This window comes from Paralichthys olivaceus, chromosome 8 (genome assembly GCF_024713975.1).
Source record: "Paralichthys olivaceus isolate ysfri-2021 chromosome 8, ASM2471397v2, whole genome shotgun sequence".
Lineage (NCBI taxonomy): Eukaryota > Metazoa > Chordata > Actinopteri > Pleuronectiformes > Paralichthyidae > Paralichthys > Paralichthys olivaceus.
In genome coordinates this window covers 14,013,462-14,033,902 of record NC_091100.1, presented here as the reverse complement: position 1 = coordinate 14,033,902, position 20,441 = coordinate 14,013,462, and the positions used below count along the sequence as shown (strand labels likewise).

At 41.3% G+C, this 20,441-nt stretch overlaps 1 protein-coding gene across 2 annotated transcripts; it reads right to left on the bottom strand.

Moving 5' to 3' along the window:
- Positions 1-3,189: 3,189 nt before the first annotated feature.
- On the bottom strand, positions 3,190-17,367 carry ldlrb (low density lipoprotein receptor b). 2 transcript variants are annotated; one of them, XM_020084326.2, is made up of 18 exons: positions 17,110-17,367; positions 11,978-12,103; positions 11,349-11,471; positions 10,676-11,053; positions 10,372-10,494; positions 10,166-10,288; positions 9,786-9,908; positions 8,796-8,924; positions 8,530-8,701; positions 8,078-8,305; positions 7,833-7,951; positions 7,594-7,733; positions 6,814-6,955; positions 6,559-6,711; positions 6,295-6,471; positions 5,236-5,310; positions 4,984-5,144; positions 3,190-4,645 (listed from the first exon to the last, which is right to left on the bottom strand). In XM_020084326.2, exons 1-18 carry the CDS (start codon positions 17,189-17,191, stop codon positions 4,607-4,609), a joined length of 2,613 nt encoding a protein of 870 aa, XP_019939885.1. In that variant the 5' UTR covers positions 17,192-17,367; the 3' UTR covers positions 3,190-4,606. The 2 variants fall into 2 exon arrangements, with proteins under 2 accessions (XP_019939885.1, XP_019939886.1); XM_020084327.2 differs by having other exon boundaries at positions 6,295-6,468; positions 17,110-17,362.
- Between the last annotated feature and the right edge of the window lie 3,074 nt (positions 17,368-20,441).

Below are 20,441 nucleotides of genomic sequence, written 5' to 3'. Positions count from 1 at the left end.
ACATCAGCATGGCAATGCAGATCAGTCTGAGACTACACAAGGAGCTTTTTTCTCCAATGTAAACAATCTCTGAGTCCATTGAGACCTCGTCATGTATCCACCACTCAAGGGCTGTCTTGTTGAGAGAGAAAACATACTGTCAGGGTCAGAGGAGTTGAGCTCAGCGTGGTGGTTCAGAGTGAAAGAGAGGTGAGGTGCTTTGATAATGGCTGTAAGTGATAGTTTTGGCATTGATTAAGTATACCCATGACTTTTCAGCACCTACCACTGATACGTTACATCCTCCTCCATTTCATTAAAGTAAAAAGCTTTTATTTTGATATATAGATAGATAGAAAGATCGACAGATGGTTGATAGATAGATAGATAGATAGATAGATAGATAGATAGATAGATAGATAGATAGATAGATAGATAGATAGATAGATAGATTCTTTATTGTCACTGTTCATCAATACACAACCAAATTTCATTTGGCAGCAGTCCAGTTAGCAGTAAATGTATATCACACTGCATGTATCAGTTGTACATCCTCCAGAGACGCTGCAGTGGTTCAGCTTGTTTGGCCCTTGGTTGTCAGGCAGAGACCAAACAGGCTGTTGCTGTTACCTTATCATCAGGACATAACATCTATCTTCCATCCACCCTCCTCCACTTCCACTCCTCTCCCGCTGTCGATTTTTTCGAGGACACTCCCATTTGCTTACGAGTCGGTGGTGTGAGATGCAGCTCCACCCTTTGGGTACCAGCGGGCCAATAGAGGATGGCGACGCTGTGTCAATAGTGATGAGGAGAGGATGTGGTTGACAGAGCATAGCTGGAGGCAGGTGTCACTTGTCACCTGAGCCTCAGGTGTATTTGACTGTTGCCTCATGGGCTAAGCATATTACCACACAGTGATACCCAGGCTAACATGTTAAGTAGAGCCAAGTCTCAACAATGATGCTGCTATAGTGATGGCAACATACGATATCCAACTTGCTCCACTGGCAGTGGAAATCATAGTTTTATCCTCTTGTCAAACACATTGGTAAGTTAAGTAAATTAACAAAGCCAATGGTGACATTTTGCTTTCGTCAGATACGATGACTCTGTTGGGTGTGGAGTCTTCCTTACTGGAATGTGAAACCCAGTTCCTGACAGGCAACATGCCACAGTTTCCAGTTCAAATAAGGTGACGGTGCACGACAGGAAGTTCCTGATCTTACACAAACACACACACTTCTATGCGGCGGTCAATGCTGAGTGAAAGTGTTGGTCCACCAAGAAGTGGTACGAGTCCAAGAAGGCCTTTACCAAAATGATGTCTTAGTGAGGACATTCATTAGCTTAATACAATTGGCATAATGCATCCCCAGCCCCTTACCCTAACGTAAACAATCACAACTAACTGTTTAACCTTAACCTGAACCTAAATCTAACCTTAACACAAAAAGTAAGTCTTTACCCTTAAAAAGGGAGGACTGGCCAAAATGTCCTCAATGGCACGATCACACAGATGTATCAGTGCCTCCTGTTAACTTTCATTTGGTGCAAGTGGTAAAGCAAATCACAGCTTAGAAGATATCTCTGCTGCTAGATAAAAAGAAAGGTGCTTGTATTCTCTGTGCACTATTCTAAAGAATTGCTGCTAGTTCATAAGTGATCTCAATACACACCCAAGTTGGATTTTTCGACATATGTGAATGACACGAATGCAACTCCTCCACATTCACTTTGAGATATCAGAGTTGAGCTTTTTGAAGGTGGTCTCTGTGTCATGCATGGTTGTTTTTTTTTTCTATTATCACTCAACAAATGGTTTCAGTGACTCAGCAGCTTTCCTTCCTATCAGACCAGCAGATGGCTTCCCTTTTTGTTAGGAGGTCTGTATCTTGCTGATTAATGACATTTCCTCTGCTTCCTCTTTATCCAGCCCCACTGCGCTCTGGTGCGCTGCAGCAGACGCAGCTCTGCCGGGGCTTCCCTTTAACAGACAGGATCCATTATTGAACGTGAATTATGGATGAGGGTTTATTAGGTTACTGAAGATGTTTGCTGGTTGTTTGTTTTATGGGTCTGTCAGGCCAAACAGCGTTACTCTCACAACCTAACATGGATTGATAACCCTCAATTTAATATGAATGCATATACATAAAATGCAGATACAAAGAAAATTGAGACATCTTTTTCAAATTTAAAAGCCACTTTCAGACGGAAAAGCACCACGTCACGTTTCAGTACCAATTTGATTTGCAGAATCATTCTAGGTACTTCTCTATAAATCGCTTAATTTAGCATGCACATCATCCATCATTTACTGCCAACACTGACCCATATATCATAATGTCTGAATGTCATAAGGAATGGTAGAGAACATAGCTTTATTCGCTTCAACTTCCTTTGTTTAAACACTCATCCACTCTGTGTGTAGGTTCGTATTGTGATGTAGATGCAGCTGTGGTAGAGCAACATGGTTTCCAGGCAACAGAAACATAAGCAGGTTTCATGGACATCGATTGTACTCAGTCTGAGAATAAACAGGAGAGGTTGTCAAAGATGTTTTCATTGCATGTGTTTGTTACCAGGATTACACAAAAACTACTGGGTGGAATGGATCTGTATCAATAATAAGATCTAAGAATTTCTTTTTCACTTTCTTTAACTTTGTGAGATAGCTCAAATTTTTCATTTATTTCTCATGAACTCTTTTGTGTTACTCCTGAAGGGAAAAATCAGATAGATAGGGGGTTGGTATAGATGATTGATGACTCTGAGTAATTTCATGCAGATGCTAGTGAAAATCTGGATTTAGTACATTTAATTCTGGTTTCATAGGCCACCTGTATAAGATATATATATATATAAGACACCTGTAACTGCCATTATTGTGTAGCTGAGTAACCTTAGTCAAGCTTGTTTTAATATAAGGGGACTTGTCAGAGGGCTGGGCTCTACTGACTGCAGTTCTAGTATTAACATGATAAGACACAATAACACCAGGTGTCAGTTAAACTGGAGCTATTCACCACAAAGATTTTTCATCTGCATACTGACCATAACACTTTATTTTGTCATTTTCCAGTGTGAACACAACACACTCACAACTTGCTTAAAGCCAGTGTGTGGCATGAAAACACACCACAGGTTCAAGTTTATCTCAGTCATGATAAAAACCTTTCCAAATTATAAAACCCCCAAACATGAACGTGAGAAACTATTTTTCTTTTATTTAAAAAAAGACCAACACAAATAAACATGAAAATAGTGATGTGCAGGCTGTTGTGCATGAATATACTTGTACTTATACTGTACATCATCCTTTGAAGACTGTATATATGAAAATGCATCTTAACAGAAAGGCAGAAGCAAAAATAAATTATGAGATTTAAGGAACAAAGAGAGTTTCTTCAGTGTTTCTCTGTAACAGTTACAAACGATAGTCACTGCCCCACAGCACTGACTCATACAAGATGTGGCGCACACGAGACGGAGCAGGCATAATTTAAAACAAGTTTAATCTGGCTGAGATGTAACCAAATCACGTCACTGTGGCTGGTGCTAATATATAGTATGTAATGTATTTACAGCCAGACAACAACAACCAAAAAAAAAAACCTTCTCTCATATTCCATAAATAAATTAAAGAATCTTACACATATGTACAATATTTCTTGATTAAAATTTACAAACGTAAAAAGGCAACACCAGAGTAAACCAAATATTTACAGACATTATTTACAGTGTTACGATAGGCCATCACTTACAGTACAATCATTTCTTTTACTTTAACTATCTTCATTTAAAAAAAGAAAAAAAAGAACATTTACTTCATTTTGGTTGACTTCAAAAAACTCAGCAGCTTTTCCATTTACAAAATAAACCATCTGTGACTCTTCATGTACAGATGCTTCACTCAGAGAAAGACAACAAACAAGCACTGATTCAGATGTGAAGTTACTATAATAGGTGATAGTAGAAAAATGCCTCTGATACTAAATGTGCGAAGCTGTATCCAGGAAAAGAGAAGGCCACAATATGTTTGTAATGGAGGCCGTCACTGCCTGGGGTTAAAGCACTCAAACATCAACTACCACAGAAACAGGTTTGAGAGGAAGTGGGGTGAGTAAGGCATTTACTGTGTGTACATCCAGATTGTGGATGGAAGGCACACATGCGTGTTTGGACAGTAAAGGTCAAGTTTTTCAAGTTAAACTCATTGAAAAAAGATTTTGATCCATGTGCATTTAGGTGAGCAACATACTAAGGTGATGTGTTTGCCGTAAAGCGAGCGTTCATCTACACCTCATGCAACACGATGCTTCTTCTTCTCAAAGCGTGCATTAGTCCTTCATTTTGAAACCATTTAGTGGTCTGACGAAATGGCTTCTGGTGGTTATACTCTATTTTGCCATAAAACATTTTTTTGTTTTGTTTTTTTAAGTTCATTCATCCGACTTGGACGGCACAGTGCTGAGGTCAGAAACATAAGCCACTAAATGAGGTCACTGGGGGAGGAGAAGGAGGCAGCTGGTAGGCAGCAGTAGGAGAAGAAATGGCTTCATGTTTGCATCAGGAAAAGAAAAACGTCACCTCAAACAAAGCTAGTGTCTTCTTTATCTTTGGGTCAAGCAACATCCATGTCCTCCATGCTCAGCATTTGTCTCTGTAGAAAAAAAAAGAAACACTGTATAATTAAAACTGTAAAACTAGGTGTTTTTTTTCCTGTCTTTATTCAAGAGAGTGGTCTTCAGTTTGAAAGCATTAAGCGCGAGTAGACGAGCCGAAGCTGGAGCGCAGGGAATCTGTCCAAGCAACAAAATATCTGAGTGCAAGTGCACAGTTTAAGCACAAGCAGGGGCTATTTGAGCATAAGCAGAGGGTTTGGAGTCAAAGCATTAGACTCAAGAGCATTACTCTTGAATAAAGAAATAAAACAAAATATACAGTATAAAACTACATCCTTTGATTTATCTATTTCAAGTGGCATTGAAGTGAAGATACCTGAGGATAAACGTAGCCGTCGGAGCTGTTCCTGCAGATGTGCAACTCGTCCTCTGTGGTTTTCTGGTACACTGGATTGTCAAAGTGGATGGTGTTGGTGTTCTTCAGACGCCAGTGTCTCCATAACAACACTGCTCCAAAGACCAGCAGGGACATGACCACTGCAGAGCAGGAGAAGGGTTACAGGTCACTCAGACTGTATGTGTGACTCTTCAGAGTCTTTGACACAGAGGGCTGAAATGTGGAACTTACTTATTGGCAGCACGATGTACAGAGCAATAGGGTGGGATGGATCGGCTTCTTCAGGCACAGCTGCCAATTTGTTACCTGGAAAAACAAAGAATCCAATCTTTCCATTATATAAATCGTCTTGTCTTTATACAAATAAAGTTAGATAAGATCAGTGTCACTCTTGTGTGTTTTTGTGGTAAATACTGTAAGAGATGAGCTTAGCTTAACAAGCAAAGGAGACTTAAGAAAGTCATTGTACCAGACCACAAAGGACAGTGTGTCTCCCAGCACAACTCGTCTTTTTCAACATTTGGTTTGTGTGGGTAATAAACACTATACGCTCTATTTCAACAATCTATGCACATGGTCCATAGCAATGACGAAGGTGCTTTTAGGGTGTGTCCAAAACCACTTTTGCGTAATGCCGGAAAAAAAATGTCAGTGCGTCAGGCGCATTGTTTAAAAGGTTGTACTTAGTCTCATTGCTGATCATGGGTGTGTTTTAGTGCCATCTCCCATTATTTAAAAAATTCAAGTGCACAGGGCACTATATCGCTCACTTGGTAGAGCCGGTGCCCCATACCGAGGCTTCAGGCCTCTGCAGCGGCTCAGATTCGATTCCGGCTTGCAGCCATTTGCTCCGTGGAACTTCAGTGTTTATTTCCAGTCTTTATGCTAAGCTATAGCTTAATATTTAGGGACATGCGATTGGCATTGAACTATTGGCAAGAAAGTGAATATGTGTTGTTTTCCTCTAACAACTCAATTCATAGTAGGTTTTTGTTAGTTATTTATCAGGATTACACACAGCTACTGGATGGATTACCATGAAGCTTGGAGGAAGGATGCTGTGTAGGTCAAGAAAGAACCCATTCCATTTTTCAACATTTTCTAAGGGGATAATTCATTAACCTTGATGGAAATAAATCAGGCACATTCAGGGAAGAGATCAATTAAATTGGGTGCAGCTTAATGAGTGCTGTTCTAGTTTATTATGTAAGGGATCACATACAGTGGAACCTTAATTCAAACACTTTCATTGATTCTTTCATTGGCCACAGACAGGACTAGTTTCTGTACCTTGAGCAGTGGCGACAGGCTGGATGGATGAGGTAGATGTGAGTTTTTCAGTCGCACTGGTTGTAGTTGTGGTTGTAGAGGTAGGGATGGGCTGCCTGGGTGTAGTCGGCTTGGTGGGAACTTTGGGTGTGAGCGGAGCGTCACTTCTGGTTTTGACAGGAGGGGCAACAGATCCTGCTGAGAAACAAAAAGGTAAATGGGTTACTATAGAGGTTCTGTTCATTTCCAGATCATATGCAGGGCCGTGCACAGGGGGATTTTCACCTGCCACACATGTCCTCATGTCAGGTCCCAGAGTCATGTGGTCAGGACAGGCACAAGTGTACTTCGGAGAGTGCTGGTTGATCAGAGGAGCAGGGAGACACAGAAACTCACACCCTCCATTCATTCTGTTGCTCTCTCTGCACCAGTTAGTACCTTCACGACAGAAGAATGGCAACAATAAGCATTAAAAAACTTTACATGGCCTTAAGAGGCTGTTGTTTGTTATAACTTTGAGATGGAGGGATGTGTCTGTACCGTTGGGCTGCTTGAGGTTGTGGTAGAGTACAATGTCCTCTGGTTGGTCCAGGTCAATTGCCAGCTCGGTGATATCCTTCCCTGTCAGACGGTTGGCGCTAAAAACTGCGCCATTGCCCATGTCCGTCCAAAACACTTTCTCCTGTTTAAAAGGAAAGAAATACAAATTGAGTAATTCTGGTACATTTGCACTGAAACACAAAGTTCATTATCAAGACTTATTGGAGAAGAATAACCACAGTAGATTAAGCTCTGGCTTCCAACTATAAACATTTCAGCCTGACACCTGCATATGAATTAGATTACTGAGTGACTGGTTTGAATTAGTGTGGTAAATACATTTGAAAACATTTGCATAATACTGTGCTTTCAGACATCCACTGAACTCCAGACTTTCTCTTGAAATTATCCAGAGGAGGTGAATGGGAGAACGCAAATGTCTGAATCAGCTGCTTCCAGCACCCTTTTAAAATGTTCGTCATTTGATTTCCGCACTGGAATTTCTACGTTATGTCCTGCCTTCTACATACTCTAACCAGATGCCACCCCTCGCCTGAATGTTCCGGACATTTGCCTTTTGTTGTGAACGTATCTGACCTTGACAATCCCCTGCTAGATTCCTCATAAGTGAAAGGCAAAATCTAAAGAATGTCTGAAACCCAATAGTGTGGACATTTTCCCGTGTTTGTATCTATAAAGTGCTTCAATGTATCAGACGTGACACCTTTGACCTTCAGTGGCTACATTTCCATCTGTGGATACATTTGTTTCATTGCTAACCTCAAACACAGTGAGGGACAGGGGGTGGGAGAGCTTGTCCACGTCGAAAATGAGACTGTGCCGTGTCCCTCCATTCACGTCGATGCTGGAGAGCGTGTGCATCTTGGAGTCCACCCAGTACAGTCGCTGGTTAACCATGTCTGTCCAGAGAGAGCGTCAAACACACAGACATTTGATCAGTTATCAAGGCGGTGTGATCTTCGTACGGTTTGGATGGAAATTCTTGGTTTTCTGCTTACCAAGGGTGAGGCCATTGGGCCACACAATGTTCTGTGTCACCAAGGCAACACGATTTGCTCCATTCAATCCACTCTTTTCTATTTTAGCTTCCTCACCCCAGTCTGTCCAGTACATAAAACTAAAGAGGAAACAACACAACACAAATTTTACTAAGGGGAAGAATTTTTTTTTAACATTTAGCAATTCATCTAAGTTGAGATATATACGATTACTGTTCTACAACCTGTTTCAAACTTTCACTTACTTATTCACCGGGTCCACGGTGATGGCTCTTGGCTTTTCCAGGTTTTCTGTGATGAGCGTCTTCCTCTTGTTGCCGTCAGTCGTTGCCACAGAGATAGTTTTCAATATGTTGTCGGTCCAGTAGATGTTTCCATGGATCCAGTCCACTGCGATTCCTTCTGGGGCCTCAATTCCACTGCCAATTACTTCAGTGTGGTAAGAGGAGTTACTGGCCACCTCGAGCTTGGAGCTGTCAGGAATGAGATGCAGGTTTAAAACAGTGTTTGGGAAACAACGAGGTCAGAGCTTACTTAATACCCTCTGTTGTTTTGTGTAATGAGCATGTGCCAGAAACACCAACAACAATTGCAGCTACAGTATATACGAGTGTCTCCGCGTTTAGTTAGCACTGCTAGGTCTAATTACACGACGGAGGGGAAAATTAAAAAGAAATAAGGCCTCAGGTGTTCTTACCTGTAGATTTTCTTCAGGGCCAGGTCAGACCAGAAGATTATCTTGTTTGGCATATCCATGTCCAGAGCCACGGCAAGTTTCAGCTGTGGGATCAGACTCACGTACTCACTGCGGTCCACCGTCATCTTCCTCACCTCGTGTCTGTTGGTGAAGTACAGCGTAGGTACGGTGCCTAGAGGACACAGAAGAAAAGAGTTTTAACACAAGACTATGAATCCAAAGAGGAGAACATTTTGAGGAGAGACAAGCTGTCTTTCAAACCTTACCAGATTCAGCTTTGCATGTCTTGGTCGCAGGGTCGATCTCATAGCCGTCTTGGCAGTCACACTTGTAGCTGCCGGGCAGGTTGATGCAGATCTGGCTGCACGTGTCCGGTTCGGCACATTCGTTAATGTCTGCAGGTGGACATACATAAAGTCAGGAGGAAAACCCATAGTCATGTAACCCACATGGGTATTAAACCTATTTATGTAATTTAAGAGTTTTACCACGCCCCACCACAAGGTGGCGCATCAGCTTTATGCATTGTCATGGTCAAGAGTACGAGTGCCCTTTGACCCGAGACGTTGACAAGAGAGAGCCCTTTTAGTGAGTGAGCTGACGAGTATTGGAACGACTATTGTGCGTTATGTTGAATAAGAGGAGCTGTTTCACCGTGTGAGACCATTGAGAGAAACTCCGATTGTTTTTTTTTTATTGCCGTATTAAGACTTGATCCGGTTCCGAACCCGTGGAGGTTCGGTGGCGAGCCAGGAAGGACGAGCGACTCAGGCGGCACAGAGCACGGTGTGGCCAGCCGTCTAGTGAGGCTAAGGGCGCTACAGCTACATCAGCAGTTGATGTGACTATGTTGCTAATAATGTTTGCTAAATTTATTGGCAGGGTGTAAAAAAGTACATATATTTAAGCCCCTTTTTGTTTAACATCGGGCTTCTGTCTGCAATGGGAATGGATACAATCAGCAATCCCTCCTGGGTCAAATGAACCTGCAGTAAACACAGGTTTTTTACTACTTTATTTATATTTAGAAATAGGTACTTTTACACAGGTAGAAAAGTTAATATGATTCTTTTACTTTTACTTGAGTACATGTTTGTCTATTTAATTGTACTTTTACAAACATTACAATAGAATGAGTTACTTCCTCCACCACTGCCTAAATTACATGTCCTGGAACCAAAGGTGACTACAGCCTGCTTATAAGATGGACTTTCAAAAGTTGAAAGTTCTGTCAGTCCTCGACTCCCTCCTCTCACCTTCGCAGCTTTTCTTGTCCATCTTCAGGATGTATCCAGGTGGACACGAGCAGTTGTGGCCAACCTTCAGATCATTGCAGTGATGGGAGCAGCCGCCATTTCCTGTCAAACACTCGTTGTTGCCTGTGGAGACGCAGACACACGGGGAATACAAATGATACTCATGACAACCGTTTTCCTAATGGTAACTCACACTGACCACAAACTATCTAGGCCAGTGATCCTGCTGGGTTCACTAGTCTTAAATATATTTTCCACACTGTGATGTGGTTTCACTTTTTTCCCAGCGCAGCAGAGGAATGTACAAACTCTAATCTACATGCTATAAACGGATGTTTTTTGCCTTTTTTGGGTGGATGATTACATAAGGCTTCACTTACCACACTCTTTGACAGGTTCATCAGACCAGTCCCTGCAGTCTCTCTGTTGGTCACACACCTTTTCCATGCCGATACACTCCCCGCTGCTGCATTTAAACTGGGTCGGGCCTTCGCATGGATTTTCTGTGGATAGAAAGAGAGGCGGGTGTGAATTTAACCTTTAAGACCTTTAAGATGAAAATCAGCCGGATTTCTGTGAGAGTCACCTATGTGGCAGCCAATCTCATCGCTGAGGTCCCTGCAGTCGGGCACTTTGTCACACTGCCGGATGCCGTGGATACAGGTGCCGTCGTTACACTGGAACTCATCGGGACGACAAGTGGGACGACCTAGAAAAAGAGGACAAATGGGTGACAGAGAGAAAAAGAGACAGAGAGAGAGTGAGAGGCAAAATCATGGCTAATATGAAATGAGGATCTTCTTGACAGATGTTATGATAGTATGTATGTTAAAGCATGGATGGGCTACTAAGCAAAGAGACGATGATGGAAGGCAAGGAAGCCAACTTACTGCAGTTGGCCTCATCCGAATGATCGATGCATTCCAGGCCTCCGTCACACCTCCAGCTGCTGTGGATACACTCCCCATCTGCGCACTCAAACTCGTGGAGGCCGCAGCGCTTCGCCGGCTTGTCCGGCTTCTTATCTGCACAGTTCTCTGGCCACTCGTCAGACCCGTCCGCACAGTCCTTGTCTCCATCACAACGCCACATGGCCGGCACGCACACCGAGTTGTTGCACTGGAAGGTGCGAGAGCTGCAGGAGGGCTTAGGGCAGGAGGCCTCATCTGAGCCGTCTGAGCAGTCGATGTCGCTGTCACAGACAAAGGTGCTGGATATACACTGGCCATTGGCACAACGGAATTCTTCAGCTTTGCACTGTTTGGCCGCTGTGGTGAATCAGAGACAGGAGAAGAGAGGAGTTAATGTATTATCAAGACATTGTGTTTGTTTCTAAATGCCAGATTTAGATAAAATAACAATAAATCAGCATAAATACCACCATCTATCTATGTATCTATCTATCTATCTACGTAAATGTTTTATAACTAGTTTGTTTTGTAATCCTGTATGTCTTTTAATTATCAGTCGCTGCTTGTGATGTTTAATTGTCATTCATTGTTATTGAGAAATTGAATAAACTCTGCTTTATTGGTCAATAAAACACTGGTCAGTTCAACGTACTGCAGTTTCTCTCGTCAGCTCCGTTGTCACAGTCCTCTTTGCCGTCGCAGTGCCAGCTTCTTTGGACACACTGGTTCATGGGGAGGCCACAGCTGTACTCTGACTCCCGACAGGTTTTATTTGCTGCAGACAGAAACAAAACATATGAAGAAAAAAAAAATAAATGTGCATGTATTAACATACAACATCAGATAAGGCCTCTGACTATAGTGTAGTATCATGTAAAACTAACGACTGCTCTGTAGTAGCTTTATTAATGCATTTCTGATATTGCAGCAGGTCAGCAGGTCAAACAGTGCAGTTTTCTATTTGTGTAATTTCTTCAATCAATCTTAATTTTGGTTAAAATATACACTCTATTCTTAATTACTATCTTAATAGTCAATAACAAAAGAGGTTGAAGAATTATTTTTTTTTTTTAGCAAATATCTAAAAATAAAGTGTCAAATGTGCAGATTTGATTTTTATCTTTTCATATATGATGCTAAACTAAATATAGTTGATTGGATAAAACAAGATATTTGAAGATTTTTTTTCACTTTTTTCTCACATCTTGTATTAAAAGATGTTTATTAATAATAAATGTAAAAATCCTAATTCCCACATATAAGATAAAACACAAAACACACCGCAGGCTGCAGGTAGTTCATCAGTTGCGTCTCCACAGTCGTCCGTCCCATCACAGATCCACCTGTTGGTGATGCACCTCCCATTCCCACAGCTAAACTGAGTGGCGCTGCATGCGACCGCTGCATCTGTGATGAAGGATAAAAGGAACACAAGTTCATGCAGTGTGACACCAACACCTTCTTTTACATTCAATATCACAAGACGCTGCTGACCTTAACAGCGTCTGACTGCTCCATTTACATTTTTCTGCTTGTGAGCACCTTGCGGTAACGTGAGCTTGTATCAACACATGCAGAAGAAAAGATTTCCTGAGAGGTTAATGTTTAACTGGAAATTATACATAGGACAAAAAAATCGAAGGTCACTGACGTTCGGATAAGTGACAGTGTGAAAACCACACCTATTACTCTTTGCCAAACTCAGAAGAATCACCATATGATGATAACAACACTGCTCAGTGTTCAGGTGTTATCCTGGTGTGACACACTGCAGGTGTGCAGGCCTCACATACCTTTTATATCGCAGATGTCAACAGCTTCACTCGTTTGAGTTTGAAGTCATACAACTGTGAATTGACCCAGGTTTATTTTGGGCTCTGAGGTCTTCCCCCTGAGATGATCACACCTCAGTGAACCCTCCAGTCAAAGGAAAGAGGGCATCGACATCAAGGAACATGTGAAAGTGTCACAGGCCATCCACAGTGTGTGTGTGTGTCCTCCCCCATCACCTCTGCACTGTCATGGCTCTCCTGTGGCCGAGAGGCTGTGGCTTGGGACGTCAGACTATCACTTTAAGACAATAGGGCAGGGGAGGAGTTGAACAATCACACCACCAGTTCCTGATTGGTCCCAGAGTGACGTTCCTCATAACAGCATCACCACAGTGACGCAGCAACTCTAAACACAAGGAAGTCTGTCAGCCTCAGTGTGTCAATGAGCCAGGACAGTTCAAAAATGTGGACAGAATACACCTGGTAGATTAAGACAAAGTGATGGGTGTGAGGAGATTGCAAAACAATTAGAGGATGCTTTACAACACTGGGCCCCTCAAGAGTGAACACTAGGGTTGCAAAGGAGCGGAACATTTCCAGTAAATTTCCCGAAACTTTCCATGGGAAGTTAAGGTGGGGAATTTTGGAAATATTCCAAATTGGAAACTTTCCATGAGAATTATGGGAATTTATGGGAATTATTGGGAATTTATGGGAATGAACTGTAATTGGGGGTAATTTAAACAAACTGGATCATATCCAAATATAAATGTAAATATTTTTGTTTTGTCATAAGCAGACATCCATGCAAAATAATACAATTAAAAAACCTGACATTTCAACAGAAATATATTTTGCTAAACAACTGGAATGGTCTTCAAAATATTTGACAATTGATGAATGAATGGTTACAGAAAACCATCTTGCAGGAGTCTGAAGAAACAGCATCACATTTGAGGTAGCTAAATGTAGCCACCATAATAAGCTAGCCTCTTAAATGGTCAATGAAATGAAAAATTGCTGACATTTAGCACCTATTTTTATTTAATATTTCCAAGTTAAACATCAATACTATTATAGATCAAATATATTTACCCCATAATATTATCAAAACTTACTTGACTTCAGATAGTCCTTGGGCTCAAATGTGTGGCTTCAATAGTCTTGAAATCAGATGTGCATGTGATGGAGGAATGCACAGTGCATGTAGGGGGTGTGGCCTCAATAGCCCTGCAGTAAGCAGTGTGCTGTGTGCATGTGGTTGAGGAGTGCACGTGAAGTAAATCTGGTTGTTTTCGCCAAGATTATGCTAAAATATATTTTCCCCAACTATATTTAAGTTCCCTGTTGAGGGCCAACCTCCTATTTTGTAAATTTCAGATTTATTCCCGTTAATTCCCATTTTTCAAAGTTTGCAACTTTGAAACTTCCTGGAATTTTGCAACCCTAGTGAACACCCTCCGCCCTTGAAAATGTTAAATAAGAGAAGTGAAACGTTGACCATTACTCATATTCTTGGCAGCATTAAGCCAATGTGGTGTTAAACTGATAAAGGAAGTGCTACTGAACTTGAGATGGTTTCTGCATATAACCCACAAACTCATGGCACATAAACCCTCACACCAGCCCCTCATCACCGGGGGCTTCCTGGAACAAGCTCTCTTAAGTCCAGCCCAGCTGCCTTTGAAGATTTGACAAGTGTGTGTGACAAGTTATCAATGAAATTTAAAAGAGTTTCTCTGCAGCTCTTACTCATTTTTTAATCTTTATTAAGAATCGTGCATTTATTACACTCAGTGGAGCAGGAGCAGAAAAGTAGGTTGAATGCTCAACCTCCCTGGCCTTCAGACTCTTCTAACCTCGTGGAAACTATAAACCGTAGTGGCCGATGTTTTCCTTTTCCACCACTAATCTTTCCTAGTGCTTCCACTGTAAGTCACTAGACTGTGAAGAATACTGTTCAGTGAGAGGAGGACGTAGAATTTTTTTCAGTAGAGAAAAGTGAAGGATTAGATTGGCTATTGAAGTCGACCTCACTTTCCTTGGAAACAAGCAGAACTACATAGGTCATTCATAAATCCATTTAACTTTTTTCTAATTGAACACATTTTTGGCTTGAGCAGCTAATATGGGCATTGAGAGGGGTCACCTAAACCACAGCCACATCTTTCCATATCGAAAAACACAAGTGACAGTTACAGTTGAGAAAGTTAGAAAGCAGCCGCTATTGCGTCATAGGAAAAATGAAAATCAACATGATAGTGGTACTTTCACCTGCAGACATGCCACAAACAGCAGGCTAACATATCTCAGACAGAGAGAGCATCATTTGCTCCTGTAGTGAAAGTGAATCTGATAATAGTTATACCCACAGTTGCATCTGACACCCGGAAACCTGGTCAAATAAGGTCACTGGAATAGCAGCAACCACCTCAAACCCATACAACAGACAGCTGTAAGATTCAGTCAGTCCTCACAGCGCTGCATGACAACGATGCTCATTTGTGGCAACATGTGACTTTGCTTGCTAACAATGCATTCCTGGTCTTTTTTATGGCCCATGCATGCAACACACATGCAGACACACCTGACTAGTCCTCACAAAGAGGTGTGTATATTGACTCAAACATCCAGCAGTTAATAAATAACCAGAATGCATGTGCATCATAAGACCAACAGCAATTTCCTTCTGCTTCAGATCTGGGTTTATGCTGCTTCAGTAATCAGACTGAGCAGAGTTCATTGTCATCACTGGGTAATAAATAATACTGCTGTGCAGCATTATATCTGATTCTCACATTCCAAAAACATGTCGAACCCTCTTACTTTGTGGTTAGTGCATCACTTGAAATGAAATACCAGATACCAGCAAGCCGCTGCACATTTCCTCTGTGAGTTTCACTTAAAGTGTCTTTTACTAAGCGTGCTTGGGTCCCGTGAAAGGTGCTATATAAATTCAAGCCATAATTATTATTAAACTATTTTACAAGGTCATACCATCATTGTATTTTATTCTGCTCTAATTTTTAACTTTAACTTGTTTTTGTAGAGATTTATATTTATATTTGTTTTAATCTGTACCTCTTTTATTCTACTCTTTTAATATCTATTATTTGCTTGAAAATTGTTTTAAACGGTGCTTTCTGATTTCAAATATATTTTTCTTCTCGCTCTACTCGAGGGTTAAGAGCAAATATAAAGTAAATATGAGCTATACAAATAAAGTGTGATTGATTAATTGATATAGTGATTGCCTACTGAGTGATGTCACAGAGGTATTTCTAAATGATTGACAGGTGAAACTCCAATGTTTGTCTTCATGAGTCACCATTCTAAAAATCTCCATCTATTTTTCCCTCCTCCTCTTTCCAGCTCTGCCTCATTTCCGAGTCTGCTAAACACAAAGTGAACTAAACACAGCAGAGCCTGACCTAAAGAGAGAGAGAACACACACATGGATATTTCCCTCACCCACACAAACATTCACACATGCATACTACAGTAAATCTTATGACTGGAAGTGAGCACAACAAAGTCTTGCTTTAATCAGTAAATCTCTTGGAGGAGAGTTAAGATTATTGGGGGATTAGTCGAGCAGCTGGCAGAACAGGTCTGCAGCCAGGTGAATTCTCAGCACATTGTTGGCCTTAAAGGGCAGTAGGTTCACTCCTTACACTTTTTTTGGTTTTAAAAATAATTGGCTCATTTCTGGCAAAAACGCAGGACTTTAGTGGCTAACTGATGTTTCTCAGTTCATGTAATCTTTCATTTCCTACAATACGGTGTAAATATTTTATTGTATGTTATATGGTTTTCTATATGTCATAGATGTAATCTCGTATCGTTTATCACAGTATAGCACACTGTAACTTCTGTTTCAAAAAGTGCTGCAGAAATTAGGCTTTTCCCCCACTGCTTTAGCATGTAAGGAATATGTGTAGAATGTTAGAATGACATGACACATAAAATATCTATTATCCAATTTACTCCAGTAAAATCCTCTGGCATGATGTCTACAGCTACTGTATGTGTGGCATTACTGTCCAGTGGATAAGATGATAAGGGAAGTGGGTGCACACACACACACACACACACACATCATAAAACACACACATTTGTGTGCAACTACAAGAAGAAAATGCAGATTTTCCAGCATCCCTCAGACTCCAGCCTGCAGCAGGGAGGATGCCAGAACAACGACCGCACCCATCTCTTTGACAACCGCTTTCTCATTTATTCCTCTGACACTTGAAACCGGGTCGAACACGACTGGCAGCTCTGACGCATTCTGGAGCGAAACGAACCAATCAAGGCGTAGTGCGTAAATTCCATTCATTCGTGACGAGACTGTCATCTGTATCGATTATATTGATGACAGTGTTAAATTTACATCGAAATTTAAAGTAAAGTAAAAAAAAAAAAAAAAGACCAAATCGCACAGGATTCATCTTCCCGAAATTTTACGCGCAATAGCTCTATGGAAACTTGAAATATATAAAACGCACAATAAAATCAATATAAAGCCAAAACGAATCAGTTACTCCTATTGAAGAATGTAAGCTGGAAAAGTTTGATTTTATTCAGTTCAACTACAATAACTCAGTCTGGAGCATCCTGTGCGTAAAAGAGGTTCTGTCTTACCTGCTTGAGGCGAACAATGAATCAGCATCAGCACACAGCAACATGTGGACAGTCCTACGAGTCTCCTCCACATCCCCAACATGTCCTGTCCTCCCTCTGTGTCCTTCTGGGACAGCTCAAGTCAAAGGCTGGTGGTGTGTGTGTGTGTGTGTGTGTGTGAGACACAGAGAGAGAGCGGCGGGTCTCTGTGCGTAATAACAGCCTCTGGTTCAGACGTAGGGCGCAAAGTGATGCCGCGCAGCTGTGTGATGACGGCGGACACACGTCTGACCATTTTCTATGAGGTCGAGAGAAGGGCGGGGCTACAGCAGTGGTGTGATGTTCGAAATTCAGTTGGGAGCATCGCCGGGGGTGGAGCCACTGCTTCAGACAGTGTGTGTGCGTGTGTGTGTGTGTGTGTGGTGGGGACCTACATCTATTTACACAATCACCTGTTGAATTTAAATACAATTTTCCAATTGATTTTATTTTTCATAGATAAAATGTAACTGTATTACTGTGCCTGATATTTCTTTCTTTGTGTCTGACAGAAACACGACTAATGTGAAAGTAAAAGAAAAGGGATTGTGAGGAGACTATAGTGATAAATAGCACCTTGGCCCGATTCCTTTAATTAAAACAACAATAGGAGAGTCAGATATGAATAATTTTGGTCGTATGGATGGAACAACTTAGATTTATGACACCCAACTCAACTAAAAAGTTTTTATCTATTTGGGACACATTTCCATTTGGCTGAGGCCAGCGGGGGGGCTAGACGACTTTTTCAGCTTTCAACCTATGACACAAGTTTTAATGTTTGAGGTCAAACACACAGAACTTTTGAATTCTCTGCACAGCAAGCTGCCCTTAATTATATTATAAAGATTCTCCCTGTTTTTCTTCATGCCTGAGTCCGTCTATTCTATTGCTCTCTTTGTATATTTTGCTGTCTGGTTTTTACGATGTCTTTGTAAATTCCAAACATGTATGAAGAAAAAAGTTGAATAAAATACAATGAAACACTCATACATAGATTTGAGATTAGTACATATAGCCATGCTTCACCGAAGAACAGAAGACGTCTGAACTACTCAAGACGTCTCGATACCAGAAAATCAGATGTGTTGCCTGCTTCATCCATGAACTGGGGCTGTACAGAGGTAAAACTGTAGGTTTAAGTCGCTCAACTTCAAAAGTAAACAAGAGCATTTGCAAAGCAAAACATCGGCACCATTAGTGATGCAAAATGAGTCCGCGAAATAACCTCCTCTCATTTTCAAACTGCAGTTTACAGAAATACATTATGAGTTACCTGGAAGAGGAATTAGTTTCCCTCTTGGTGATGTTCAGTGAAGGAAAGAGATTCTTACTCCAGATTCATGCAATTCATGTAACACATGGCCATGATAATATTTATGTGATGAATCAGACTGAGACACTGTATGTATGTTTCCATGAGGGGGAACGTGTGTGTGTGTGTGTGTGTGTACAGAGACGGGGACCTCGGCTACGTCCTAAGGGCAGTTTGAGCTGTGGGAGTTATTGGAGGAATGTTGAAATAGCGGCTGGATTACATATTTTACTACACCCACTGTGACTACACACACTGTGAACGCACCCTCTGAGAGGCGTGCACAATGTGCTGTGTATCAGAGATGGAACAGTACATTTCTATCTCTGCATGGCACAAGATTTGGTGTGTTAACTTCAGTGGGTCCTGAAAAAAATCTGTGATAAAGGAGTCATTCTGTCATAAGTCATAACTGTATGTGCTGCCAAATCAAACTTGTGTCTCCTTTTATTCACATTGTTCTCTAGATAAAACACAATCCATAGATCTGAAGTTCCTTCAAGGCTGGTAGATACAATTAGATACAATAAGTCCTGTTCCTGCAGATGCTTGGCCACCAAGCATATTATTATTTAACATATTTAGACTTCAGCATTTTGTATAACTTATAATGTCATCTTAATAAACCAGTAGCTTTATGAATTCCAGTTAATATGCAATGTGTCTACTGTGTGCTCGCTCTATTCAGGCAGCCTTTTTGAGAAATGATTATTTCTGTTGGAGTTATTGAAAAGAATCTGATGTAATCAGTGGTGATTCAGGAGTCAAGCACAAGGCCGAGCAGTTTGTTTCTTCTGTCCATCCATTATCAATACCAGGCATCCTTTGAGGATCTCCAGGAGACTGGAGTCAACCTGACAGAGACACACAAACCTTCACACTCACACCTATGGACAATTTAATTCATTCAATCTAACTGCATGTCTTTGAACTGAGGGAGGAAGCCAGAGAAAACCCGCGCAGACATGGGGAGAACCTGTAAACTTCGACCCAGGAACCTTCTTATTGGTAGGAAACAGTGCTATGACACGACATTTAAATGAGAGCCACTTTCAGACCAGAATCAATTCATAATCGTGAGTTCTTATCATGCACTTGGCATTACCACTCGTCCCCATGTCAAAGAACAGAACTACATACTGTGTCCTGCTTTATCTAACAGTGACTGCATGCATGTTTTCTCAGTCATGTTCAGTGTGTAAGGGCTGATGTGGCTAGATGTGATAAGACTGCACACACATACGATGACATTGATAACTAACATGCTTTGATAACATTAAAGTCAACAAGTCAGAAGCTTGTACACGCACACACACACAAATGTGCGCACACACACTCCCTCTCTCATGTCTACACATTACATTTAAAACCCAAGGTCTTACAGTCATTCAGGCTTTTTATTTATTAATTTTTTTTACCTCTAAGCTGTTGTTTTTTAAAGTTTTTGCTGCAGGCTGTGCGTCATGGGAAATTCAACTGTCATATGACAAACACCACGCTCTCGGTTAATTGACGTTGGCTTTCCTGCCTGCAAACTATAATTTAAACATACACAAGGTCCTCTGTTGGTTTTTAAAGATCTATAGATGAGATCTTTAAAGTAGGTCAAGTAGGTCACAAGTAAGTGAGGGCAACTCTGTTCACATACATGAACAAACTTAATTTGCCTTCAGCTTCTACCACCAGAGAAAATATTTGATTAGAGAATCAATCAAGCCTGAAAATGAGTATGCACCCACACAGACAAGCACTCAAAGAGAGTGTTCCTCTTATCAGTACAGCAGTGCATATATGTGTATATATAATACTGTACATGTGTATACTCTTGTGTGGCGTATGTGGTCCTTTAAGAAACAGCATCACATCCTACCACCCCTGAGTAGTTTCAGCGAAAGCCTGTGAGTCTGCTGCGGTCGAAGAGGCGCTTCGTTGTAGCCATGCCCCTCCCCCCTGGCAGATGTTAACAGCTGGTTTTGAGACACTGAAGCAATCTAGGGGT

Bases quoted from the DNA above. Each gene is read 5' to 3' on its own strand.
- ldlrb (XM_020084326.2), bottom strand. From the start codon at position 17,191: ATGTTGGGGATGTGGAGGAGACTCGTAGGACTGTCCACATGTTGCTGT. The intron at 8,925-9,785 runs GTGAGAGGAGGG...GTCCACCTGCAG, and splicing joins GGACAAGAAAAGCTGCGAAG to ACATTAACGAATGTGCCGAA. The intron at 5,311-6,294 runs GTACAGAAACTA...TTGTTTTTCCAG, and splicing joins GCCTGTCGCCACTGCTCAAG to GTAACAAATTGGCAGCTGTG.